The sequence below is a fragment of the Melospiza georgiana genome, chromosome 4 (genome assembly GCF_028018845.1).
Source record: "Melospiza georgiana isolate bMelGeo1 chromosome 4, bMelGeo1.pri, whole genome shotgun sequence".
Taxonomy (NCBI): Eukaryota; Metazoa; Chordata; class Aves; order Passeriformes; family Passerellidae; genus Melospiza; species Melospiza georgiana.
The window spans coordinates 21,379,838-21,400,675 of NC_080433.1; the positions used below are offsets into that span (position 1 = coordinate 21,379,838).

The 20,838-nt window shown below is 48.5% G+C and overlaps 2 protein-coding genes across 10 annotated transcripts in view; both read right to left on the reverse strand.

Annotated features, from left to right (window-relative positions):
* Positions 1 to 3,868: 3,868 nt before the first annotated feature.
* On the reverse strand, positions 3,869 to 6,319 carry REP15 (RAB15 effector protein). Its single transcript, XM_058023716.1, has one exon. The coding sequence runs from the start codon at positions 5,619 to 5,621 to the stop codon at positions 4,881 to 4,883; it is 741 nt and encodes a 246-aa protein (XP_057879699.1). The 5' UTR covers positions 5,622 to 6,319; the 3' UTR covers positions 3,869 to 4,880.
* Positions 6,320 to 6,401: 82 nt separating this feature from the next.
* The window catches only part of PPFIBP1 (PPFIA binding protein 1), a 102,346-nt gene continuing 87,909 nt past the window's right edge, over positions 6,402 to 20,838 (reverse strand). For all 9 annotated transcript variants that reach the window (XM_058023707.1, XM_058023708.1, XM_058023706.1 and 6 more), the window contains 11 exons: positions 17,858 to 17,999; positions 17,449 to 17,577; positions 16,729 to 16,879; positions 15,405 to 15,516; positions 15,175 to 15,263; positions 12,607 to 12,729; positions 11,691 to 11,816; positions 10,655 to 10,843; positions 9,958 to 10,137; positions 9,271 to 9,336; positions 6,402 to 8,732 (listed from right to left, as the gene is read on the reverse strand). In XM_058023707.1, the coding sequence (XP_057879690.1) occupies positions 8,646 to 8,732; positions 9,271 to 9,336; positions 9,958 to 10,137; positions 10,655 to 10,843; positions 11,691 to 11,816; positions 12,607 to 12,729; positions 15,175 to 15,263; positions 15,405 to 15,516; positions 16,729 to 16,879; positions 17,449 to 17,577; positions 17,858 to 17,999 (1,394 nt within the window). In that variant the 3' untranslated portion in view covers positions 6,402 to 8,645. The remainder of the gene's footprint in view (positions 8,733 to 9,270; positions 9,337 to 9,957; positions 10,138 to 10,654; positions 10,844 to 11,690; positions 11,817 to 12,606; positions 12,730 to 15,174; positions 15,264 to 15,404; positions 15,517 to 16,728; positions 16,880 to 17,448; positions 17,578 to 17,857; positions 18,000 to 20,838) is intronic.

Sequence of the window (20,838 nt, forward strand, 5' to 3'; positions counted from 1 at the left end):
ATCATTTCCCTTCCTCTCCTTCACTCGGCTGCCAAACATTCCCTGGTGACAGGGAACACAGGAGCAGTCCTTGCTGTGGGAGAAGCCAGCAGGATTAGATCCAATTCCCTTCAGAAAGAGCTGACAGGATCCAGCCAGTCCTTCCCCAGCTGCTTGGGAAGGTCCCAGTCCCTTCCAGCAGCAAGAGAGGGAAATCACCTCGTGCTGAGGGACAATGACACGAGAGCTGTGGAGAGAGAGCAGCAGAGATGGGAGAGGAGCAGCACCAGAGCTTTCCAAAGGGAACACCTGCCAGATCAACCCCCAGGACCTGTGGAAAACATTTTCCAGCTGAGCTGTGAGTCCATCTTCTCCTGTCTTCCACTCACTGACCTTTCAGCCACGACCAGGGGCTGCTCTGGATGGAGTTCCCCTCTGTGTCCATGGATGCGGCTTTTCCCCCACCCAGGGTCCCCTCATGGTGCCCAATTCCAGCCCTTTGTTCCGTGCCCCTCATGGCCCAGGACTTGTCACGGTCCTTTTCCAAAGCTGCCTCCTCATCTCTCCCCCTCAGCAGATCCCTGGGGCTGTGCCCGCCCTTTCTGAGCCCCTGCCCTGGGCTGACACCCTTTGCATTGCACCAAACAATTGCTCCTGCTGGAATATCCCCCCACGCTGCGTGTGTGGCTGCTGGAAGCCGGGAGGTGCCTCGGGGTTGGGTTTTTGGAAGGATGTTTGGGGATTTAGCACCTACTGCAAATGCTTGGGGGACTGCACACGTCTGTACAAAAATGCTGATTTGTGCCCAGGGCTGCCTAAACACCCATCCTGCAGAATTCCAGGGCTTCTTCCTTCCTTCTCCACTACCATTTGGTTAAACTGGAGCCTCTGGGAGATGGAAGGCTCCCACGGAGAGCTGGAGGTTTGCAGGGAGAGCAGAGTTCATCTAATCCTACTTGACCTCTGGTTCTTCAGCTCCTCCATGCAGATCCATCAAAGGCCCAGGAGTTGGGGACTCGGAGCAGCGGAGCTGGGGCTGGCAGGACTCTGCTGGCTGCTCCTCTGGTTCAGCCCTGTCTGCAGCAGGCAGGGGATGGACACGGGGATGGCAGGCAGGTGCTGTGCCCCTGCAGGATTTAATCAGCAACTCCAGTCACCTCCTGTTCTTTGGAGTGTCCCAAGGTGCCCTCACAACCCAGAGCAAACACCCAAGCTGGGAGCTACCATCCCATGGCTCCCTCTCTTTGGGGGAGCCCATTTCCCACCTCTGACAGCAAATGTACTTTTCTGCCCCTCGTTTGCAGACCCTGAACGACGAAGCTCCAGCTCCGGCAAGTGCAAGGAGTCTGGAGCCCCATTAGCACAGGAGATGGCAAAGGAAACACTGGGGAACAAGGTCACAGCACAGTCCACAGGCAGGAGCAGAGGGAGAGAGAGGCAGGGAGCAAGGGGCTCCTCTCTGAGCAGGCATTTAATGCATCCTCTGGTCTTTTTTCCAAGTGATACCCACTGTGCACAAAGATAAGGTGGCCAAATCTCCATCACTGGGTCAGTGCCAATGTCCTCTGAGCTGAGGCAGCTCTGCTGATTCCAGCTCTGCTCCTCCCCATCCCACCTGGGTTATTTCCAGCCATACCTGAGCAGGGGTCACTTGTCCCCTTGGTAAGGACAGCCCACAGCCAGGCCCAGCAGCTCTGTGCTTGCAGAGGGATGCATCCAGCTCTGATTTCATGCCTGGATTGCCCAGTCCTGTGCATCCTCCTGGGAAATGCAGCAGGCCCTGGGATTCAGGCTCCCAGCCATGCCCAGCCTGGGCTCGCTTTCACCTCGGTCCCTTGGGTTTCTGTCCTCACGGCATATCCTGAGCTGCACCCCAGATGACATCCCAGTGCTCCTCACCTGGCTCCAGAAGGCAGCAGAGGCGTTCCCACAGCTCAGCCAAAGGAGGAAAGGGAGGCAGAGCAAGAAGGAAGGGCCAGCAGGGGCAGTGCAGCAGCCAGAAAAAACGGGGAGCACAGAGGGGCATGGATGAAGGTGGGGGGGATACCTCAACTCCCAGCCCAGCAGGGCTGGATCAATGCTGCGGCACAGCCACGGATCCAGGCCCAGCAGGGGCAGATCAATGCCATGGCACAGCCACGGATCCAGGCCCAGCAGGGGCAGATCAATGCCATGGCACAGCCACGGATCCAGGCCCAGCAGGGGCAGATCAATGCCATGGCACAGCCACGGATCCAGGCCCAGCAGGGGCAGATCAATGCCATGGCACAGCCACGGATCCAGGCCCAGCAGGGGCAGATCAATGCCATGGCACAGCCACGGATCCAGGCCCAGCAGGGGCAGATCAATGCCATGGCACAGCCACGGATCCAGGCCCAGCAGCTCGGCAGGTGCTGCTCTCCGGGGGCTCCTCTGGCAGAGCACAGGCCCTCTGGTACACAGAGGCAGTTTGCCTTTCCCTGCGCCCCTCATTTTCAGTAGTTCTGGTCTCAACACCCATTTTTGCTGTGCCTTCTGCACGGCAGGGAAGTGGAACCTTCCCAAAGGGATGCTCTCACCAGCGTGTCCTTCTCTGCCCCTCCTCCTGGCAGAGGGAACACTGACCCTCCGAGCAAGACCCCAAGTGAGGCCGAGTTCATCGACTGCTTCCAGAAAACCAAACGGGCTTTGAAGCTCTTGGTGAGACACGGAGGAGTTTCCATCCCATGCAGGGACAGGGCTTTTCCCAGTGTATCCCAGCAGTGAGTGTTCAGAGGGAAGTAAGAACAGAAAACACTGCCAAGGGACAAAGGTGTGGATTCCAGGTTCTTCAGAACCCAGGACCAGCCCTGTGTCATGTTACTGCACAAACTGCCTGGGATCTCAGGGGCTGCACCGTACCTGGTCCATCAGCACGTGCAGTCACACGGGCCTGGGGATGGCTCCAGCTTGGCTGAGTGGATGAACATAGTCAGAGTTACATGGTTAAACACTTCACTGTTAGCCAGAATCCAGAGCCTTGGCCAAGTCCCACCATGGCTGAGGGCCCAGGGGCCTGAGCTAAAGCCCACAAGGGAAAGGGCCAGAGTGTGGTGCAGCCTGGGCGACACAATCCATTATCCCAAAATAACATACCAAGCCTCTGTGACATCTCTGGGGTACCAGAGCCCTCTGAGGGACACAAATCAAATCAACAACTGCCCCAGTGTGTAACTCTCATGGTTCAAACTCTATACAAGTCAAGACATTTTGATTTTCCCCTTCTCTTTCTATTATTGAGAAAGCATGCAAAGGAAAAAAAACCCAGTTTTCAAGTGAGCCAGCTTTTCTAAAGAATTGGATAGGTGAAGTCACACTGGTTATAATATATGAACTTAATGTAAACTTAAAGCTTTCTGCAGGGCTTTTATACACCAGTATCAATCCTGCTGCAGTGTTGATTCTTCTGTTAAAACAGACAAAAAACCCCTATCCCCCACAGCTATGCAGGTTCTCTATGCAACACACCAGAACTGTCTCCTCTGTCCCACCAAACCCAGCCACACACAGAGAACACAGTGACAGCAGCTCTTTAAAATCAATTCTATCTCAATGAACTGTTTCAGGACTGAAAGGTCACTCTCCTCCAAACACAGCTACGTTTGTGATTCAGCAAAATGTTGTAGTTCTCTGTGTTTGTTTTTATTTCTGTTCCCCTTCCAGACTCCCTGCCTCTGCCATGGAATGCTCCAAACACTCATGGCACTGATGCCTCAGCCTCTTCAGGCTCTTTTTCAATGGCTGTTTTAGTAACAGCTCTCACTGCTTCCCCCATCCTACAACTTGAATAGTAAATAGTGAAAGATTAATGTGTTTTCAATATTATTTTTATTCAGTTAAATGACTGAATTTATATGAAAATTAGAGGCAGATGAGTTTTGCACTAACAAGATTAATCACTCAGCTATAACCAAAGTGAGTTTACCAGTTTAAATATGGATCAGGTCATGCTTCACTGGTTAAAGCAAGTAATTATAACTGTATAACCCAAAAGCCTTAGTTCAGTAAAAGCTGAGGGAAATAGAATAAATCAAGCCCATAAATACCATCAGCTGCTAAGCTACTGAAAAAAAATTCCAAGTGACATAATCTTGCCTCCTCCAGATTTGCTCTCTGCTGTGAATGGTCAGGGGCTGACTCTGTTGCTATGGAAAGGTCCCACCTACATCAGGCCTGTTTTTTGTTGCCATTGCTCGATTTTTCCCAAGTGTTCTTGAACACCTGGCCCCTTGGTTTTGCCACACCTTGCCCTGACACAGCCACTGAGTGAGAAAAGCTTTGGAATCGGCTCCAGCCCTGCCATTTGTTCACAGCTCCAAGGCCCTGTGGAACCTGGCACCAATTAGGGAGCAGGTAATTAATAAGTCTCTCTCAGAGCCCATTTCTGGCACTGGGAAGGGCTTTTCCTCTTAACTGCTCACTCCTTCAAATCAGTCATTTTAAGGCCTGGTATTGTCCTTCACACTCATTGCAACTCTTCTGACCAGCACCAGCACATTTCCATTATTACAGACTCACCCTCCTAGGACAGAAAAAAAATCTGCCACACTGCAAACAAAGGCTCTGAGTCAAATCCACCAGGACCTCCCCAGAGCTCTGGCTGATAAAGCTCTCAGCAGATCCAGCCAAGACTTAATGTCTGGCGAACAAAATGTTCTGGAAAAACGTCGTGCCTTCTATAAACACTTTTTTCTGGCAGATCCATCCTGTTGTTTTAAAATCTGGAGAGGCTGACTCAGCCTGGCTCCTGCAGGAGCTAAGGGAACACGATGGGTCCAGGGGAAGGTGGGGGCAATGGAGTGTGGGGAGGAGAGAGAGCGGGGCAGAGCTGAGCCCCGCGCGGCCCCCGGTGCTGCACGGAGCCGCTGCTCCTGCCCAGCTGCTCACACAAAGTTTATGTACACATTGCCCACATCCTTCAGCCTGCTTTTGGTGCCCAGGCAAATTTCCAGCATGTCTTTTGCGGGCAGGGAGCTGTCAGTGCTGGTGACGAATTGCCGCAGCGCATTCCTGCCCGACAGGCGGCATTTCTGCTCCTCCTTGGCAACGCTGTCCAGCAGGACTCCTCGGATGTCCTTGGGCTTCCCTGGCACGCCGAACACCACGAACAAGCCCAGGCAGTCCCGTCCCACCAGGCGGCAGAACTGGGCCAGCTTCTCAAACCTGCTCATGTTCTGGAAGCACTCGTCGGCCAGCGCGGCCTCCCGGCAGCAATCCTCGGCAGCGCCCTCGTCCTGCAAGAGCTCGGCCGGCTGCAGGGCCTGCACGGCGATCTGCAGCTTGATCTGCTTGTCAGACCCACACAGAGTCCAGATCCAGTCCACTCCGAACAGGGAGGACTGCTGCTTGGTCATTTTGCTGGTCATGATCCGCTCCTCCATGCCCTTGCCCACGCAGAAGCCGATGAAGTTGACCAGGAAGATCTCGCTCAGCGTGTTCGTGGCCGGCTGGAATTTGCTTTGAGGATCCACAAAACCCAGGTAGTCCTTCAGCCTTTGAGATGCATGGAGCACACCCTGGCTGAAGACTTCACAGATGACCAGCATTTCAGCCTTGTTCTCCTGGTTGTCCTCCTGGGAGACCTTCTGGCCCATCTTCTCTGCTGGAGGAGGTCGTTCCCACATGCAGGCTGCCTCAGGGACAAACCTTGATTTTCCAGCGAAGGCTGTGCAGGTGCTGGGCTCAGCCAGACCTATTCAGCTGCACATGGACACCTGCAGCCTCCCCGGTGAAGGTGATGGCAGGACTGAGCTCTGCGTGCCGGCAGGGCAGCTGGGCTTTCTCCTGGGTGTGTTTCTCCACAGCTGACTGAGCAGGACCAGCCCAGCAGGCCCTGTAGCTTTCACACTCACTGAATTCATCTGTGCTTGTTTTCCTTCTTGTTAATTCCAGCACCATTTCTTTGGCTGATGTTATCTCATTCCAGTCCGATCTTATCTCCTTGGATCTACTTTCTAGGACTATTGCACAGAAACCATTTTTGTGGCACAGGGTGTTGCCTGGAGATGAAACCACCTTTTTCTTTTAATCTCCCAGAGAAAGGAGATTAACACTTGGGAGCAGAGAGAGGGACAGAGCACCCTTGGAGGGCTCCCTCTGGAGAGCACACACTGAGCAATGATCATGTCACTTCTCACCACACCAAACAACCCAAGATGGTTCAAATCTGGATCCCAGAAATAACTAAAAAGTCTTGATATAGTTGATTTCTTAGCTGTTAGTTGAGCCCTGCTGCAGGCACTACTGACAAACTAATTAATGAGTCAACAAAAAAATGTTTGATTTTGCCCCTTTTCCCTCCTTTGTTTTCTGAATAGAATGGAACAAGCTTCCATGGAAAATTTAAAGGAAAAAAAAAAAAAAAAAAAGAGGATGTGAGAAAGGGAACCAGGTTCCAGAAACACTTGGCATTTTCCACAGACTTTATTGGATTTCACATGGCAATACACAGCAGTTACGTTGCCCTCTCCAAAGAGGCACCAATTAAACACCCTGACAGTAAGGACAGTGTGCACACACACACCTAAAGCCTCCTGACTCCACCACCTCTCTGTGCCCCTGCCCTGTGAGAGAAGCGGGGCAGCTCCAGGGGATGGCCTGGCTGCCAGGAAAGGGCTGTTGGGAGCAGAATGCTGCTCACACTGCATTCAATAAACCATCACTGCCCTCACTGATAACACTCCAGAGTCACAGGAAAGTGTTTGTGGCTATCTCAGCACACAGTATTGTGTCACTACTCCCTCTTCCCCCTGTGAATACCCAGTCCTGTCCAGTAGCCAGTGACTAGTGAGAGCCATCCAGAGGAACACTTTTGTTTGGAAGCCTGCACCACATTTCCCAATGCTTCCACAGGGTTTTATGTTCAACTTCCATGAAAACAACAATATTCCAGAGTATTCACAGAAAGGGAAGCCTGAATCCACATCCCAAGCATCTGCACCCTAAACCTGCCCACGTTAAATTTTGCATCTTGGTACATCAATAATCACCTACACTGCACATCCTTCAAAGGTGCAGGTTATCAGCTGACATAATTCTAATGCTGGAATATGCCTCTGATCTGAGGGGAGCTCCCTGAAAATCCTGGGAAGAACCCTTCTTCCTTTCCTAGCTTTTTAAACAGTGTTTCAGAAACTCCCCCAAAGTCAGCACAAACCCCAAATCCCCTGCACAACACCAGGAATGATCTCACTTCCAGCAAGGAGAGCGACAAAACGAGTGACAAACGCTTGGCAAAGCAACACCACCACAAGGAACAATTCCAGCTGGACTTTTGTTTGCCTTTTACAGAGCAAAGCAGCTTCATGCCATTGTGCTAAAATACATGCAACGTTCAACACCATACAAATGACCACTGGAATAAAAAGTTACTTTTCTTTGTTTGTTTGCTTGCTTTTGGCTAGGACACCTCGCAATACTGGAAGTCTGACACAAGATTCCCACTGGCTAGTTGGGAATTTTAAAACCTGATGATCCTCAAGAGCAGAGGAGCTGTGCTTTAAGAAGCTAAAATGATGAGCAACACATTTGATATCTGAATTTTGGAGGAAAAGTCCCACCTTAGGCTTAATAATATGAAATAATATATTTCCTATACATTTCTCTATATAACTTTATTTTTTTTTGCAACTACACCATCTTCACGTTAGTCACAGCACAGAAATATCCCTTCCATATGCAGGGAGTACTCTCAACTTTAAAGAAATTTTTTCAATCATGGAAGTGTTAATAACCTTGTTGACTGCACTAACTACTGCTGCTGGGGACAATAAAGAAGACATTTTAAAATGTGCAGTTTCTGGATGAGTCACTGCTAAAAGAAACATGCTTTAGAATAGTTTCATCTCAAATGGAAGATCATTAAACTGTGCACTCAGTAAAAAGCAACGAAAGCAAACAGTTCCAAAGGTCAGCCTGCCTTTCCCAGTAACCAGCTGGTCTGCAAACTGGCATAATTTTTTTACAACCTTCTCCCCTTCCCTCACACACCTTCAACTTTCCATCACTCTATCTCACAAAATTTAAATTTTTGCTTTTATATGTACTTCATATACTTATTTTTTCTTATTTTTTCCTTTTTTTTTTTTTTTTATAAAACAGTATAAAAATAGGAACAACAGTCAAGAGCTACTGGGGAGCTTACACAGGGCACAGATGACTAAAATCCTACATTGGATAGGGCTGAACTGGTGTTTGTGCCAAAGAAAAGCACTCAGAGAAGAGCAGTAACTCCTATTTTTCAGCTGGGAGCTCAGAGAGAGCTGAGGCACGCTATCTACAGACACAACACTTTCACCTAACACCTTCTGTTCTTTTCAAACAGCAGAGAGGATTATCTGAGGCCAGGAATAAGCAAAAGGAGCACTAGCATACCACATCAATTTCAACGCAACACTCTGAAACGTATCACCAGTTTGTACATTAAATAGAGTTAAAACCATTACCATTCACCAGTGTCTGGGTGGCTTTTATGGCAACTTAAGTAGGCACCTTGTTTTTTCTCCTTTTCTCTTTAAAATTCTCCACCCCTCAGTGTTACTTCTAACAAACAGAAGCAAGAGCAATGTAAAGTACACGATCTGTCACGTGGAACAGGGATGTCCTTGCACGCAGGAGAACGAGCCTTTGTCAGTGCCTGGTGGTGACTGTCACACGTTGGAGTCCTCATCTGTTATACTGGTGCTAGGAGAGCGAGTGGCAAAGTCTTTGAACATTTCATCTTCCTTCAGCATGTGCTGCAAAGGAAAGGAGGGAAGAGCCAAGGTTTCTCACAGCTGGAGTCAGTCACCTGTCCTGTGCTGGGCAGCAAACACTGCCTGCCAGCCACTGCTTTGTGCTGCTGGGGGAGGTTTGCACCCACCCTGCCCCAAAACCAGCTCACTGCTGCCTGCCAGCCACTGCTTTGTGCTGCTGGGGGAGGTTTGCACCCACCCTGCCCCAAAACCAGCTCACTGCCGCCTGCTGGCCCAGTGGCTCGGGGCTTCCACCCAGAAAATGCAGCCTGACTCCCAGCTGGAGACCCACCAGCCATGGGCATTCGGGGCTGTGTCCCCTGCCCTCCCTGCTGTGTGGGGAGCCAGCACAGGCCACCAAAGCTCCCCACCAGGATGGGCAGGTACCTTCCTCAACCACTGGGGTTTTTTGTGCCCTCTGTCCCTGCAGGAGACCCAAAGGACCTCACTGACACTGTTTAACTCGAGTGACTGCCAAGGGGCTCACACCCACCCCACAGAAACAGAGACCTTACTGCACAGACCCCATTCACAGACTCACTGTCAGGTTGTTGATGCCTTCAGAAAATGCTCCTATTTGCCTCACTGTTCCTTCTGAATCTTCCATCTATAAAAAACAGAATGAATCATGGATTAGTAACAACTTATTTGTATCATAGAGTGGAATCACAGAATGCATTGGGTTGGAAGAGACCTTAAAAATCATCTCAGTGCAATCCCCTGCCATGGGCAGGGACAGCTTCCACTATCCCAGGCTGCTCCGAGCTCTGTCCAACCTGGCCTTGGGCACTGCCAGGGATGGGGCAGCCACAGCTTCTCTGGGAAATCTGTGCCAGGGCCTCACCACCCTCACAGGGAAGAACATTCTTCTAAACCTCCTGAGATCTAAACCCACTCTCTGTCAGTGTGAAGCCATTCTCCCTTGTCCTGTTAGGACAGAGTGACATTGAAGTGCAGCAAACAATTTACTGATTACACCCGAGATGTTCAGACCATGAGGGAAGCACGGCCTGCCAGGAGGGAGAGTTACTCCAGAGCACACCCTAAAGGTGCTGCATTCACAGCTTCAGCCTCCTTGGGAGCAGAGCCTTTTGTCACTAATGCTGTGTGACACCAAGAGGTCAGGGCTTTCATGGGCCAAAGCAAAAGGAAGACTTCCCTGGGAAATGGAAGGTTTTCCCACCAAACCTGACAGCTCAAAGACTCAGAACTGTTGGAACTGGCTTACCTGCTCCAGCCTGTCCAAATCATCATCATCATACACTCGCATATCCAGGCCAGGCTTAAAGCCCTTCTTCAACGCGCTCCCAGATGCCCGCCCCAGCTCCATAGGACACACATACTCCTCCACATCATCCTGCTTCTTCTTCCTCAGGTTCCCAAAATTGCTGAAGGTAAGTTTCTTTGGCTTAAAAGTGAAGAGAAATTTGCCAAGGAGTTAGAGAATCAGCAAAGAACAGGGCTACTCGTGCCCTCTTGTGTTTCCATGACAAAGGGTCAAAACCCCAGTGCTCTCCTACACAGATCTTCTGAATTTCATGACAGTGGCATCTGAAAGGACAATGCGTCCCCTCATTCTACCACTGTTAAGACACCACCATTTAACAGATCCCAAAGGAGGTGAAAATTCCACATTAAACCATGAGTCTGTACATGGTAAGGGACAGTCTCCCTCCCAAACATCTCCCAGTACAGACAGAAGGACAACACCAGTGCTACCTCTTGTCTCTGCATGTCAGAGAGGCTGAGAAGTGGCCTGTTCATGGCACACACAAGATCTGCCAGCTCCTGCTCTCATGCTTCTTCCTTAGGAACCAACCCCTTTTCTCAGACCTTACTGATGCTGCACCCTCCCAGCATAGATAAAACCAGAGATCCAAATGCTTCCCTGGATCCTCCCACCCCTCCCAGAACGAGAGGCCTACCTTGACTTTGGCAGTTGCTGTCAGGAGGACGTAGTCTGGGGACTCCATGGCCTCACGCTTCTGCTGCTGGGCCTCCTGCCCCACCAGGAGGTTGAAATGCGTGGCCAGGTGGCGCCGCAGCAGCGTCTTGTTGGGGGGGATGTTCAGCAGCTGGGCCATGGTCTCTACATTGAAACGGGGCTCCAAAACCTGGCAATCCAATCACAGAGAAGCCAGCTGAGGCCAGTACTGTCTGATGAGATCTCAAGCACATCCAGGCCTATCCTGTCACTCCCTAAGGCTGCTTTGGGATTTTTGTTTGTATTTTAGAGGAAGTATATAACAAAGAAGGAGGAAAGAGAGTTAGCTAATTAAAGGATTCCTAGAATACCACCTCCAGGCTTTCCTTCTGGAGTTGTAAATAGAAACAAATTGCAGGTAAGAAGAAATGAACACATAAATCCACCCTTAACTGAAGGGTGGCAGCTTTTGTGAAGCTGCCACAAAATGTTTACCCAGTATCATCTTCCAATTCTGGAAAAGGTTGCCAGAGGAATCATAGAAAATAAACAGACACAAAACAGGGTTATAACTCCTAATCACCACAACAACAGCAGGGATATAACTCCTAATCACCACAACAAACCTTGGCAGATATAAGTCTCTTGTCTGGATATGTGATGCTGGAGCAATTAAAAACAATCCTGGTTTGACAGTGTAATCCCAAATTTTATAAAGGTAACACGTTTCCCCCACAAAAGAAAACCATATCCAGGTCAGGAAGGCAGAAAGTAGCTGTTCAACAGCATGGCAGCACTGTAGGACAGGAGGTGGAGAATGCCATACCAAAACAGAACTGTGAGGGGAATACAGAGTATTAAACCACACAACTTCCCCTCGAGATATTCATATCCTTTAAACCATAAGGTGAGCAACTGCTTATTAAGCAGAATAAGCAGAAAAGGTGTGTGCAGCAAAGACAATGTCAGAACATTGACCTGGTAGTTCCCAGACATACTTTTTTCCCTATAATGGAAGACGGCACCCCAGCACTCACCATGAGCCCCCCGTGCACTCCGCTGCCGCGCAGGTTGGGCGCGTACTCTGCCAGATCCACGGAGCGCAGCCACTCCATCACGCGGTGGTTGGTCCACTGGGTGACCTCAGAAGGTGTCACATTATTCTGCCAACAACAGGAGGGCCAGGCAGGTCAGGAGACGTCCCAAATCAGCTGAATCTCAGCCCCAGTCTTTACTGAAATATACTTCTCCTGCCCTTAAGGAATACAATCCTACCCTGCACTTGAGGGAAGAATCTCTTTCTGGGTTACTACCTTGCAGCAAGAGCAGCGTGGGGATGGGTCTGGGCAGGGGGCAGGGCTGTGTCAGGTCATTTGATTATTGTGCTGTGCTCTAGGGTTATCTGCCATTTCTACCAGTAGAGCTGAAAATTCAGCTGGTTCCATGAGCTGCTGTGCTGTTCTTGCAGATACACATTGTGGATCTAAATCCAAGAGTCTGGGTTGTTCTGTCATCCATTGCCCTATGCAGCACTTGCTGCTTCCAAAACACAATGATGGCAGTCTCCTGCCTGGTAATGGAGCCAAGCTCCTTTTACACAGAAAATTTTGACACAGCCACCAGTTTTCCAGAGAGTTGCACAAGACTTGTGGCAACAGTGCACTGAACTCAAGATGATTTGTTTTCCAGACAGCACATTTGGGCCAAAACAGCCAGCTGTTGGCTTGGAGGAGAAGCGGGAGACTTGGAAAGGGGGACGTGAGTCTGGGGTCATGGCAGGTAGGGGAAAGTAAGTGATGTCAGAGCTTGAGGTTAAAAGAACAACATGAGAAACAGGAAACTAAAAATGTAAGCAGAATGAGGAGACAGGAGGAGAGAGCAGAGCAGGAATAATCAAACACTAGGGATAAAGCCCTAGAGGATTCCCTTCACAGCTTCCTCGTAAAGCAGTACCTCATCAGATGGCCTCCTGCGCAGGCAGTTGGGCTCAAAGTTGTTGATTCTCAAAACCTGAATGGCTCTTTTGATGCTGAGGTGGTGAAGGACACTGATGACCTTCAAGGAGAGCAGATCATCCTGTCAAAGAGCAAGAGGGAGTTAATAAACACAGACATGCTTATTCATGGGAGCACCATCCTCCTGGAGGGGACTGCTTTAGCCCCTGGCTTAAAATGGCACATCTGATACATCTGGGGGAAGATTTTAATATGTCAGACAGGTGGTTCATAAAAAACTATTGTCCCAAAATAAAAACTTTCTGTGTTGCACTGTACTAGCTCTTGGGGGATGTTTTTCACACAGGGTACAGAGCTTAGTACAAGAAACATGGGGTAACAAGGAGGGAAAAAGAGTGAGATGACATATCCTCAGTGACAGGATAAGAGCCAAGGCAGCACCAACACACTACACTAGACTCACCTGGCATTTAATCCTGCCACAAGTTACCTCAAATGTCCAGCTACAAGTTTAACTGAAAAAATAAATTACCCTGAAAATTGGGACATTCTCTATGGTTAGAATAAAAGAGGGAAGAAGAAAGTGTCTCAATTTCCAAGTGCAATTTGGTTAACCTGAATAAATTTATGCACCCTTGTTCCAGGGTTAGTCTGGCTTAATCTTTCAGTTGTACTTATATGTTATGAGCACTGGAATCTATTTTGTCAGATATTTAAGACAAGATTCTTTGCTTACCCAAACATCCCACTGCATTCAGCTCAGTTTGTCATGAATCTGACAGTAGGTTACTATGTCATGGTTTGCTGTTTCATTTATTATAAAATAATAAATGTTCCTTATTATTTATTTTGAGTTGGAGTAACTTCAAAAGATCATAACAAGTATTAGTTTAATACTTTGCATATTTTGTTGGTTATTTACCAACAATCTGTTGTCATAATTTGATGGTTAAACTTGCTTTGAAATATCCCCAGTGATCTACAGTTAAAGGGCAGGGACAATGGTAGTAAAGTCTCCCAACACAACATCAAACTTAATGGAGGCTGCTGGCATCGCACCTCCCAGGGTGAAGGAGGAGAAAAAACAATCCTATAATAAAATTGCAAACCATGACATAAAACCTATGCAAAACACATGTCAGTGTGGCATGAAAAGGTAACTCATGGTTCATCAGAGAGCAGGGCTGTGATTGATTCCTCTCTTTGTTGTGCAGAAAGAATTTAATATTAGGGGTGTTCAATTTGCATTTGTGTCCCCAGAGATGGAAGGTCTTATCTCATCTTGCCTGAGCCCTTACACAAAGGAAACCTGACTGGCAATGAAGTGGGGAGTGGGGAGGTGATGCCTGTGCTAAGCACTTTGAAATGCAAAAGCCGTTAAGTGTAGCCTGCTTTCAAACAAGCTGGCTCTCAGAACTGCAATTTTCTTCAAAGGAAATCGCTCGGGTTTTCTTCACCTAAGCATCCAAGTAAGTAAGCAAGCCGATGGAACGCTTGCTCACTTGCAGCGTGGACCGCGGCCTGAGACCTTTTGACCCGGCTAGCGATGAGGGCGGCCAAGAGCCCCCCTGCAGCGGGGGTGTCAGTGCCGTGGCAGCGCCCCAGGGCCAGCAGCTTCAGGCACCCCTCGGCGGCGGAGGCCTCGGGCTGTGCCCGCGGGATGAGGTCTCGGGGGAGAGCTGCGAATCAGGACGAAGTGAGTGAGAGTCGGAAACTTCCTGGGGTCCAAACACCTTTAATGCCTGGGAGCGACCAGCAGGCAGTAACAAGGAAAAGTGGAAGAGCATGAGGCTATAAAGGGAGGTGGGAACAGAAGGGAGGGGTTTACAGAAAACCAATCACGAGAGGTTGGGGGATGAACTGAACATGACAGACTTGAAAGGAGAACCAATGGATACATTGTATAGGAGGGGCCCCGGCACCACAGCCAATCACTGCTCCCACTAAGGGGAACATTCTGGAAAACTGGGAGGGCTGGGAGAGTGATTGACTGGGCCCAGGGAGGAGGGAAAACTATACATATTTGGAAATTGAGGGAGGGGAAATTATATAACATAGGGAAAACCATAGCAACCACATAATAGACAGAAACTGAGGCGGGGAAAACTGGGAGGGCAGAACCATCCTAACAAAGTAGGCGAAAAACAGAACATACCAACAAACACACTACAACACTCACTGAAGAAAAAGATTCCACCTGCTTCTATTAATTAATAACAATATGAACAGCAAAAGCATGAATGGCAAGCACAGCATTTGCACACCTCTGTGTACAAAAGCCCTGCCTCAGCACAGTGGTGTCACTGTTAAACTCAGGATTGCCCATTTCTCATGCATGAGTCCAAATTCTTGCTTACTGTGTTTGCTCTTCCACCTGAGTCTAGTAGCTCTAGAGATGGAAATAACTTAGGAAATGCTTGCAGGTGAGCAGTAGTATCTGATTTCTGTAGGTTACAGTGACTGGCATGAACACAGGACACTTACTAGAGTTTAAAGGGGTCCTTTGAACACTGAGAAGCCAAGAACATGGAAAGGACGTCAGGAAAGGCAGAAACCATTTACTCACCACAGTCATGTAATGGAGCATGCGGCCATCCACCTTCCCCTCATCAAACTGGGTCTTGTACTGGGGCAGGCCAATGTCATCCAGCCACCCTAGGGCAGGACAGACACTCCTGTCAGAGTGGCAGCCACGTTACCCAGCTCCACTCACTGCTCCCATCCTCAGCACCCCCAGTCAGCCACGTTAAGGAGCCCCTTCCAAAGCCACTGCTCCAGCATGCAGTCAAATCTTACTAGTAACCCAGTGGTAATCCAGTTTTCCATGGTTGTTCTCCTCTTCAGATCCCAGTGCCTGTAGAGCAAGCTGGAGCTTCTTCCTATGCAAAGGGTGCTTTATCCCAAGCTCCTGTGAAAGGCAGAAAAGCAGTAAATCCAGAGACAATACTGTTTTATGCCTCCCTCTGCTGAGTGACAAAGGGCTTCTGAGAGTCACCCTTTCACAGCATTGCTGGTCACCTGCCAGGTGCATTTTCTTTTTCCTGAATTTCAGTGTTGTTTTAGCAGACATTCAGCACTACGGAAAGGCCCACTTAAAGTGTGGCAGATTAATTTCAAGGAGTGGTGGATTCTAAACAGCATTAAAATGTTGGCCACAATATTCTCATGCCAGCTTAAAAAAAAAAATCCCACAATATAATAAAAATGTTAGCATTCAAAAAATACTTGCTGGGATTAATTCATCCTCTCCCCTTAGGTAGGTAAAGTTAAAATAATTATTTAGTTAAGAGCATAGCAATGTTCCAGGAATTACTGAAATTCATTAATGCTTTCAAATGTGTAACATTATTCCCCAGTTTAGTTGTAAGTGCAGCCATTCCATGATCTCTTTAATCCCATTTCACTTTCAGGAGTGCCTGCTGGTTAATGTTACCTCTGACAACACTATTACAAGCCATTATGCTCATAATACACTTCTCTTATTCCAGTTGTAGTGTAACTACCCAATTGAGAAAACAGGCTTACTATTTGGTGAAGAGAGTGATTTTTTAAAAGCTAAAAATTCAAACTTTATCAAATACTATGGATTAAACATATATATAGAATCAATTTCTCCTGTGTTTCTCATTTTTAAAAATAGACAAGCAATTAGACAGAGACTGATCAATCTGTGTGTAACAAATCCTCATTCCTCTTTGTATAAAATGGACAGAAAACACAATCAGAACAAAACAGCACCTTTTAACACCCTTCTCACATAGGCATAAAATAGTTGTAGCACATATGGGTGCTAATGAAGCAGGGCTACAAACCCATATGATAATGAGGCAGTCTCACATGCATATTTTTAGAGGGTGCTACAGTCAATTATGTGTCCCTGCTTAATGAAGTTAAATCATGTATTTATAATTATTAGCTTCATTACAGAGCATTAAATTTCTACAAAACTTCAGCTAAAAAGAAATGGATTTGGCATCACTGCAGGTGACAGTATGTTGAAAACTCATCTAGTTTACATTTTTTTTACCAGGTGCACTTTACAGACCTGATTTACATGCACAGAAATGGGGATATTTTTTTTGTACCTTTATTTGAAAGGAGTGTTTCTGGTACTCCTCACCTTTTCCAGATCCTGCTGAGAAGCCTGCAGAAGTGTTTGCCCAGACAATATCCAGTGCCTGCCATTATTGATGTAGGAGCCAAGCCCTTGGTCCTGGAGCCAGTTGCAAACCTGCTCCTTGGTCCACTTTGCGAATGGCATGTCCAGCTCACTACAGGAGATGTGACCCAAAAAAGACTGATGAATCCTGTGCTTCCAATCTCTTGTTCTCATAAATAATGAGAAAGCCAAAAGCTAAGCCTAATTCACATCTTGTGGGATCTGAGACAAGCTCTGAGGGGGAACCATCAGCATGATGAAGTGCTGGGTGCTGCTGATCTGTTGCCACTGTCACAATAAACACAGCCTCCTATAATGCTACTGAAAAGAGCCACCTCTGCAGCCTAGCATGGCCACAGCTCTGGAATGGGACTGGGATGTTTCAGTTTCTCCTTTCATCCCTGGAAGTGCAGCAGGAAAGGCACAGAAGGAGTATCTGCCACTGCCCATGAGGGCTCACATGCTGCCCCACGGCCCCATCCTGCGAAGGCGAGAGCTCGGCAGCAGGACCCCAGCACCCAGCCCAGCTCAGCCCTGCAGGGACCCTCTCTCAGAGGAGGAGGCAGCCTGGATCTGCCTGGTTTGGGCCAGTCAGGAGATGTTTCATTTTGGCACTGCCCTCCTGCTCTGGCCCTGTGCTTGCCCGGATCCAGGCACTGACAGTGGCCGCGCTGGTGTCACCTGTGGGACTGGCCCAGGTCCCGAGACCAGCCCAGCCGGGGCCCCGCGGTGGCTCTCGTCCCTCCTCTCTTGAACTCTGTCTCGGACATGTCATCCGGGTTGAAGGTGGTGGACTGACTCCTTTTAAGTCTAAAGAAAGAAAGCAAGCACATTCACATCTGGCTAAGGAAAAGGCATGTCACTGCTGCCACTGCAACCAACACAGGCAAGATCTCCCCAGGGCAGGCAGCCTCTCTTCTGCCTGCCCCCAGCCCACTGTTATCTCTCCCAAATACCACACAGGCTCCTGCTCTTGGGATATTAAACCATGGAGCCACGTGCTGGCAGGGGAGAAAGGAAGGTGTGTCCCCAGCAAACCCCTGCCCAAGCCCCAGCTCTGGAGAATGGTCATCTCTCATCTTTTACTTACCTTCCAAACAACTTCTTGATTCCCCTGGCCTTTTTCCTGGAATCTGGAGAAGGTGGTGTCATCTGCAAACTATCTGCTTCCTTTGGGCGAGGGGGCAAGCCAGCCAGATCCAAGTGGTCTGCAGATCCCTTCTCTGTTTCAGCTGTTAAAAAACAAAAGTTTTGTCAAGACCCTCTTGTGCAGGACTGTACAGACATGCTCATGACCTTGGGAATGACTCCTGCTAAATTACTGACAGCCACCATGTCAAGAAAATGGGGCAAAGAGGGATGGGAAGGTCCATGAGAAATACCACATGTTCCTCCTTCACAGCCTGGCTGGGAATGCTCAAGGCAATGCTCTGCTTCAGTTAAGTGCCTTTTGCACCCAAGGTGGGAAACTCCACCTTGTGAATCAAGCAGGGAATTAAATCCCAAATTTACTCTCCCTCAGGGAGTGCTCCCATAGTGCTTTCAGAGAGAGCCAAGGCACGTGGGTGCCCAGGAACAATTCAGTGCAGTGGCAGGGAACTAAACCAGGAGTCCCCAAAGCACAGAAAGCCAGGTAACCTCCCTGCAGATATCCTTCCCATTAAACTGTCGTATTTCATTCCCTGGCCAGGAAATTCCAGCAACAAAACTCCTGCCCCAGAAGGAGGGCCCTCTTCCCCTCACTTCTTCAAACTGTGGAATATTTTGTTTATCCTCAGAGGAACACCATGGAGTTTAGGCTCTGTCTGAACTGTATCTTCTGGGTGAACAAAACATCTCTGATCAGAGACCCTCAATATTACCACCCACTCTATAAGCATTCAATCCTTGATCTGTAGATGTTTTCCATGACAACAAACCTGAGGGCTTTTGTTCCCAAAGGGGAAGTTGCCACAAAAGCTAAACTATTAAAGGAAAAGACAATTTAAACATCATTTAAAAAGAAAACTAATAGAATTGCAGTATCTACTAGACTACATAAGCAGAGATGTGCTAGCAAGTGCCAGATAGCTGAACAAAACTACCATGTGGAGTTGATGCCAGTTGCTTGCTGGGGAAGAGTGAGAGCACAAGCTTGTTCAGCTGAAGCAGCTGTGACAAGGCAGTCAGGCCTGGAATGATTTGCAGCATCTTTTAATATTAAATTCCCATCATTTGTGTTTGAAATGGACTTTCAAACTTCCAGGAGAAAAGTAAACAATGCATCAAGGCAGAGCTCATATTGCTGGGACACGTGGTCTCAGGCCACAGAGTTAATGCTGAGATGGCCACAAAAGGGCCATGACCAGCAGCAAACTGCAGGCTTTGCCAGTGTATCCTTCTGCTGGCCAAACTTGAGATGGCACAGCCAGAACACTTATGAACATGTCCCATTTTCCACCTTGTCAAACCTTGTTGTGTGACAACAAGGTCACACAAAAGATCATTTCCAGGCACTTTGGTATGGCCACTATCCCACACAGGGATGCTGCCACTGACAGAGACAGCACTAACATCCAACCAGGCTGTGGCATTCCTGGGTTTTGCTTTACTTGTAGAAGGTAAAGCAAAAAAATCCAAAATCATGGAAACCAGGGCAAGGTTGGGTGCATTAGTAGCAGAGATTTGCGGGAATTGTGCTGTTTGCTCCTCACACCTGGCTCCCTTTCATGCACTGACACAACCCTGTAGAACAGGTAACGTTTAGGAGGCCATGTGAGAAAAAGAGAGGGTCCAGAGCACTTGGTCTCTTTGCCACCCCATGTGGCTGTACCACCACCCCACTGACACAGCTCTGCTTCCTAAGGCAGGTCTCACCTGTCCTTGCCAGAACCACCCCGGGAATGCTCACATCACAAGACTGGCTCTTATTTACTGTGTGAATGGCTCCTTCCCCATCTATCCCAGTTATTTCTCATTTGTTTTACTGTACCATCAACACAACTACTTTTAGAAGATGAATTACACATGCTTTCCCTCAGAACTCCCTTACATGAATGCCTGGGAAATACAGCCCATTCCCTACTTCACCACCCTTTAAACTCTTCCAGTGGATCCAGGACAGATGGCAGCACAAAGGTAACTACTAAGCATCACCAGTTCTCACCTGGTACCTCGGTCTGTGGTAACTTTGTGCTCAAAGTTACAGCAAAAGTCTCTGCAAATTGACCCGCAACCTCTCATTAGTAGCAGCTACTGAGGAACAGCACAGCTGACTTTTAGCAGAGGGCAGATGTTACGTGAAAACTCCTTTTAGTGGTGGGCAGAGGCTCCGATGCAGAGCTCTGGTGCCTGGTTTGGGAAGTGTGTGGCCACAGGCAGCTGTTAGCAGCAGTCAGGGCACAGGGCTGGCACGGCAGACATGCAGGATTACTGTACCTAAGGTAGGTGCACTGGCACTTCGACTGCGATCTTCAGATATCCACACAAGGCACAAACCCACACGCAGCACAACGGGAGAGAACACGCAGAGGCACAAGGTCAAACACAATTCAAAACTCACAGTGACACAGTAGGGACAAAAGGAGGGGGGTATGGGACACAAGCACCACACAAATGCTGAATTCACATGGGATTAGGAGCACCAATCACTGGGAAATTCCCTTTCCCAGCAAAGGAGTGGAGAAGAGCTCTGTGGTGGGAGGGAAAAATGGCACCACAGTCACTTTGGTGCAAGGAGGTCATCTGGTCCAGGACCCACTGCTCCTGTGAAGTGGCAAATTCCTGAGCAGCAGCTTTACAGATGGGGGCACGGAAATCTGGATAACATAAATAACTTACTCAAAGTCACAGCACCCTGATTTACATGGCCCATCTTCCACTCCTCTGTGACAGCCACAAGTACTGCACTTTGTTAGACAAATCAATTTCAGGACAACACGGGATTACACAAAAGCAAAGATGAAATAAACCAAAGCGAAGAATCTGACCCTCAGAATAGACTGTACATCTATTCCAAGTAAGCTAGCAGCTTCCCAGGCTGTATGCAACAGGCAAATATGGGCAGCACATCATCAATGTGTAGGTATGTTA

What these genes read in the sequence shown, in the direction of transcription:
- REP15 (XM_058023716.1), bottom strand. Translation starts at nt 5,621, where the DNA reads ATGTGGGAACGACCTCCTCCAGCAGAGAAGATGGGCCAGAAGGTCTCC.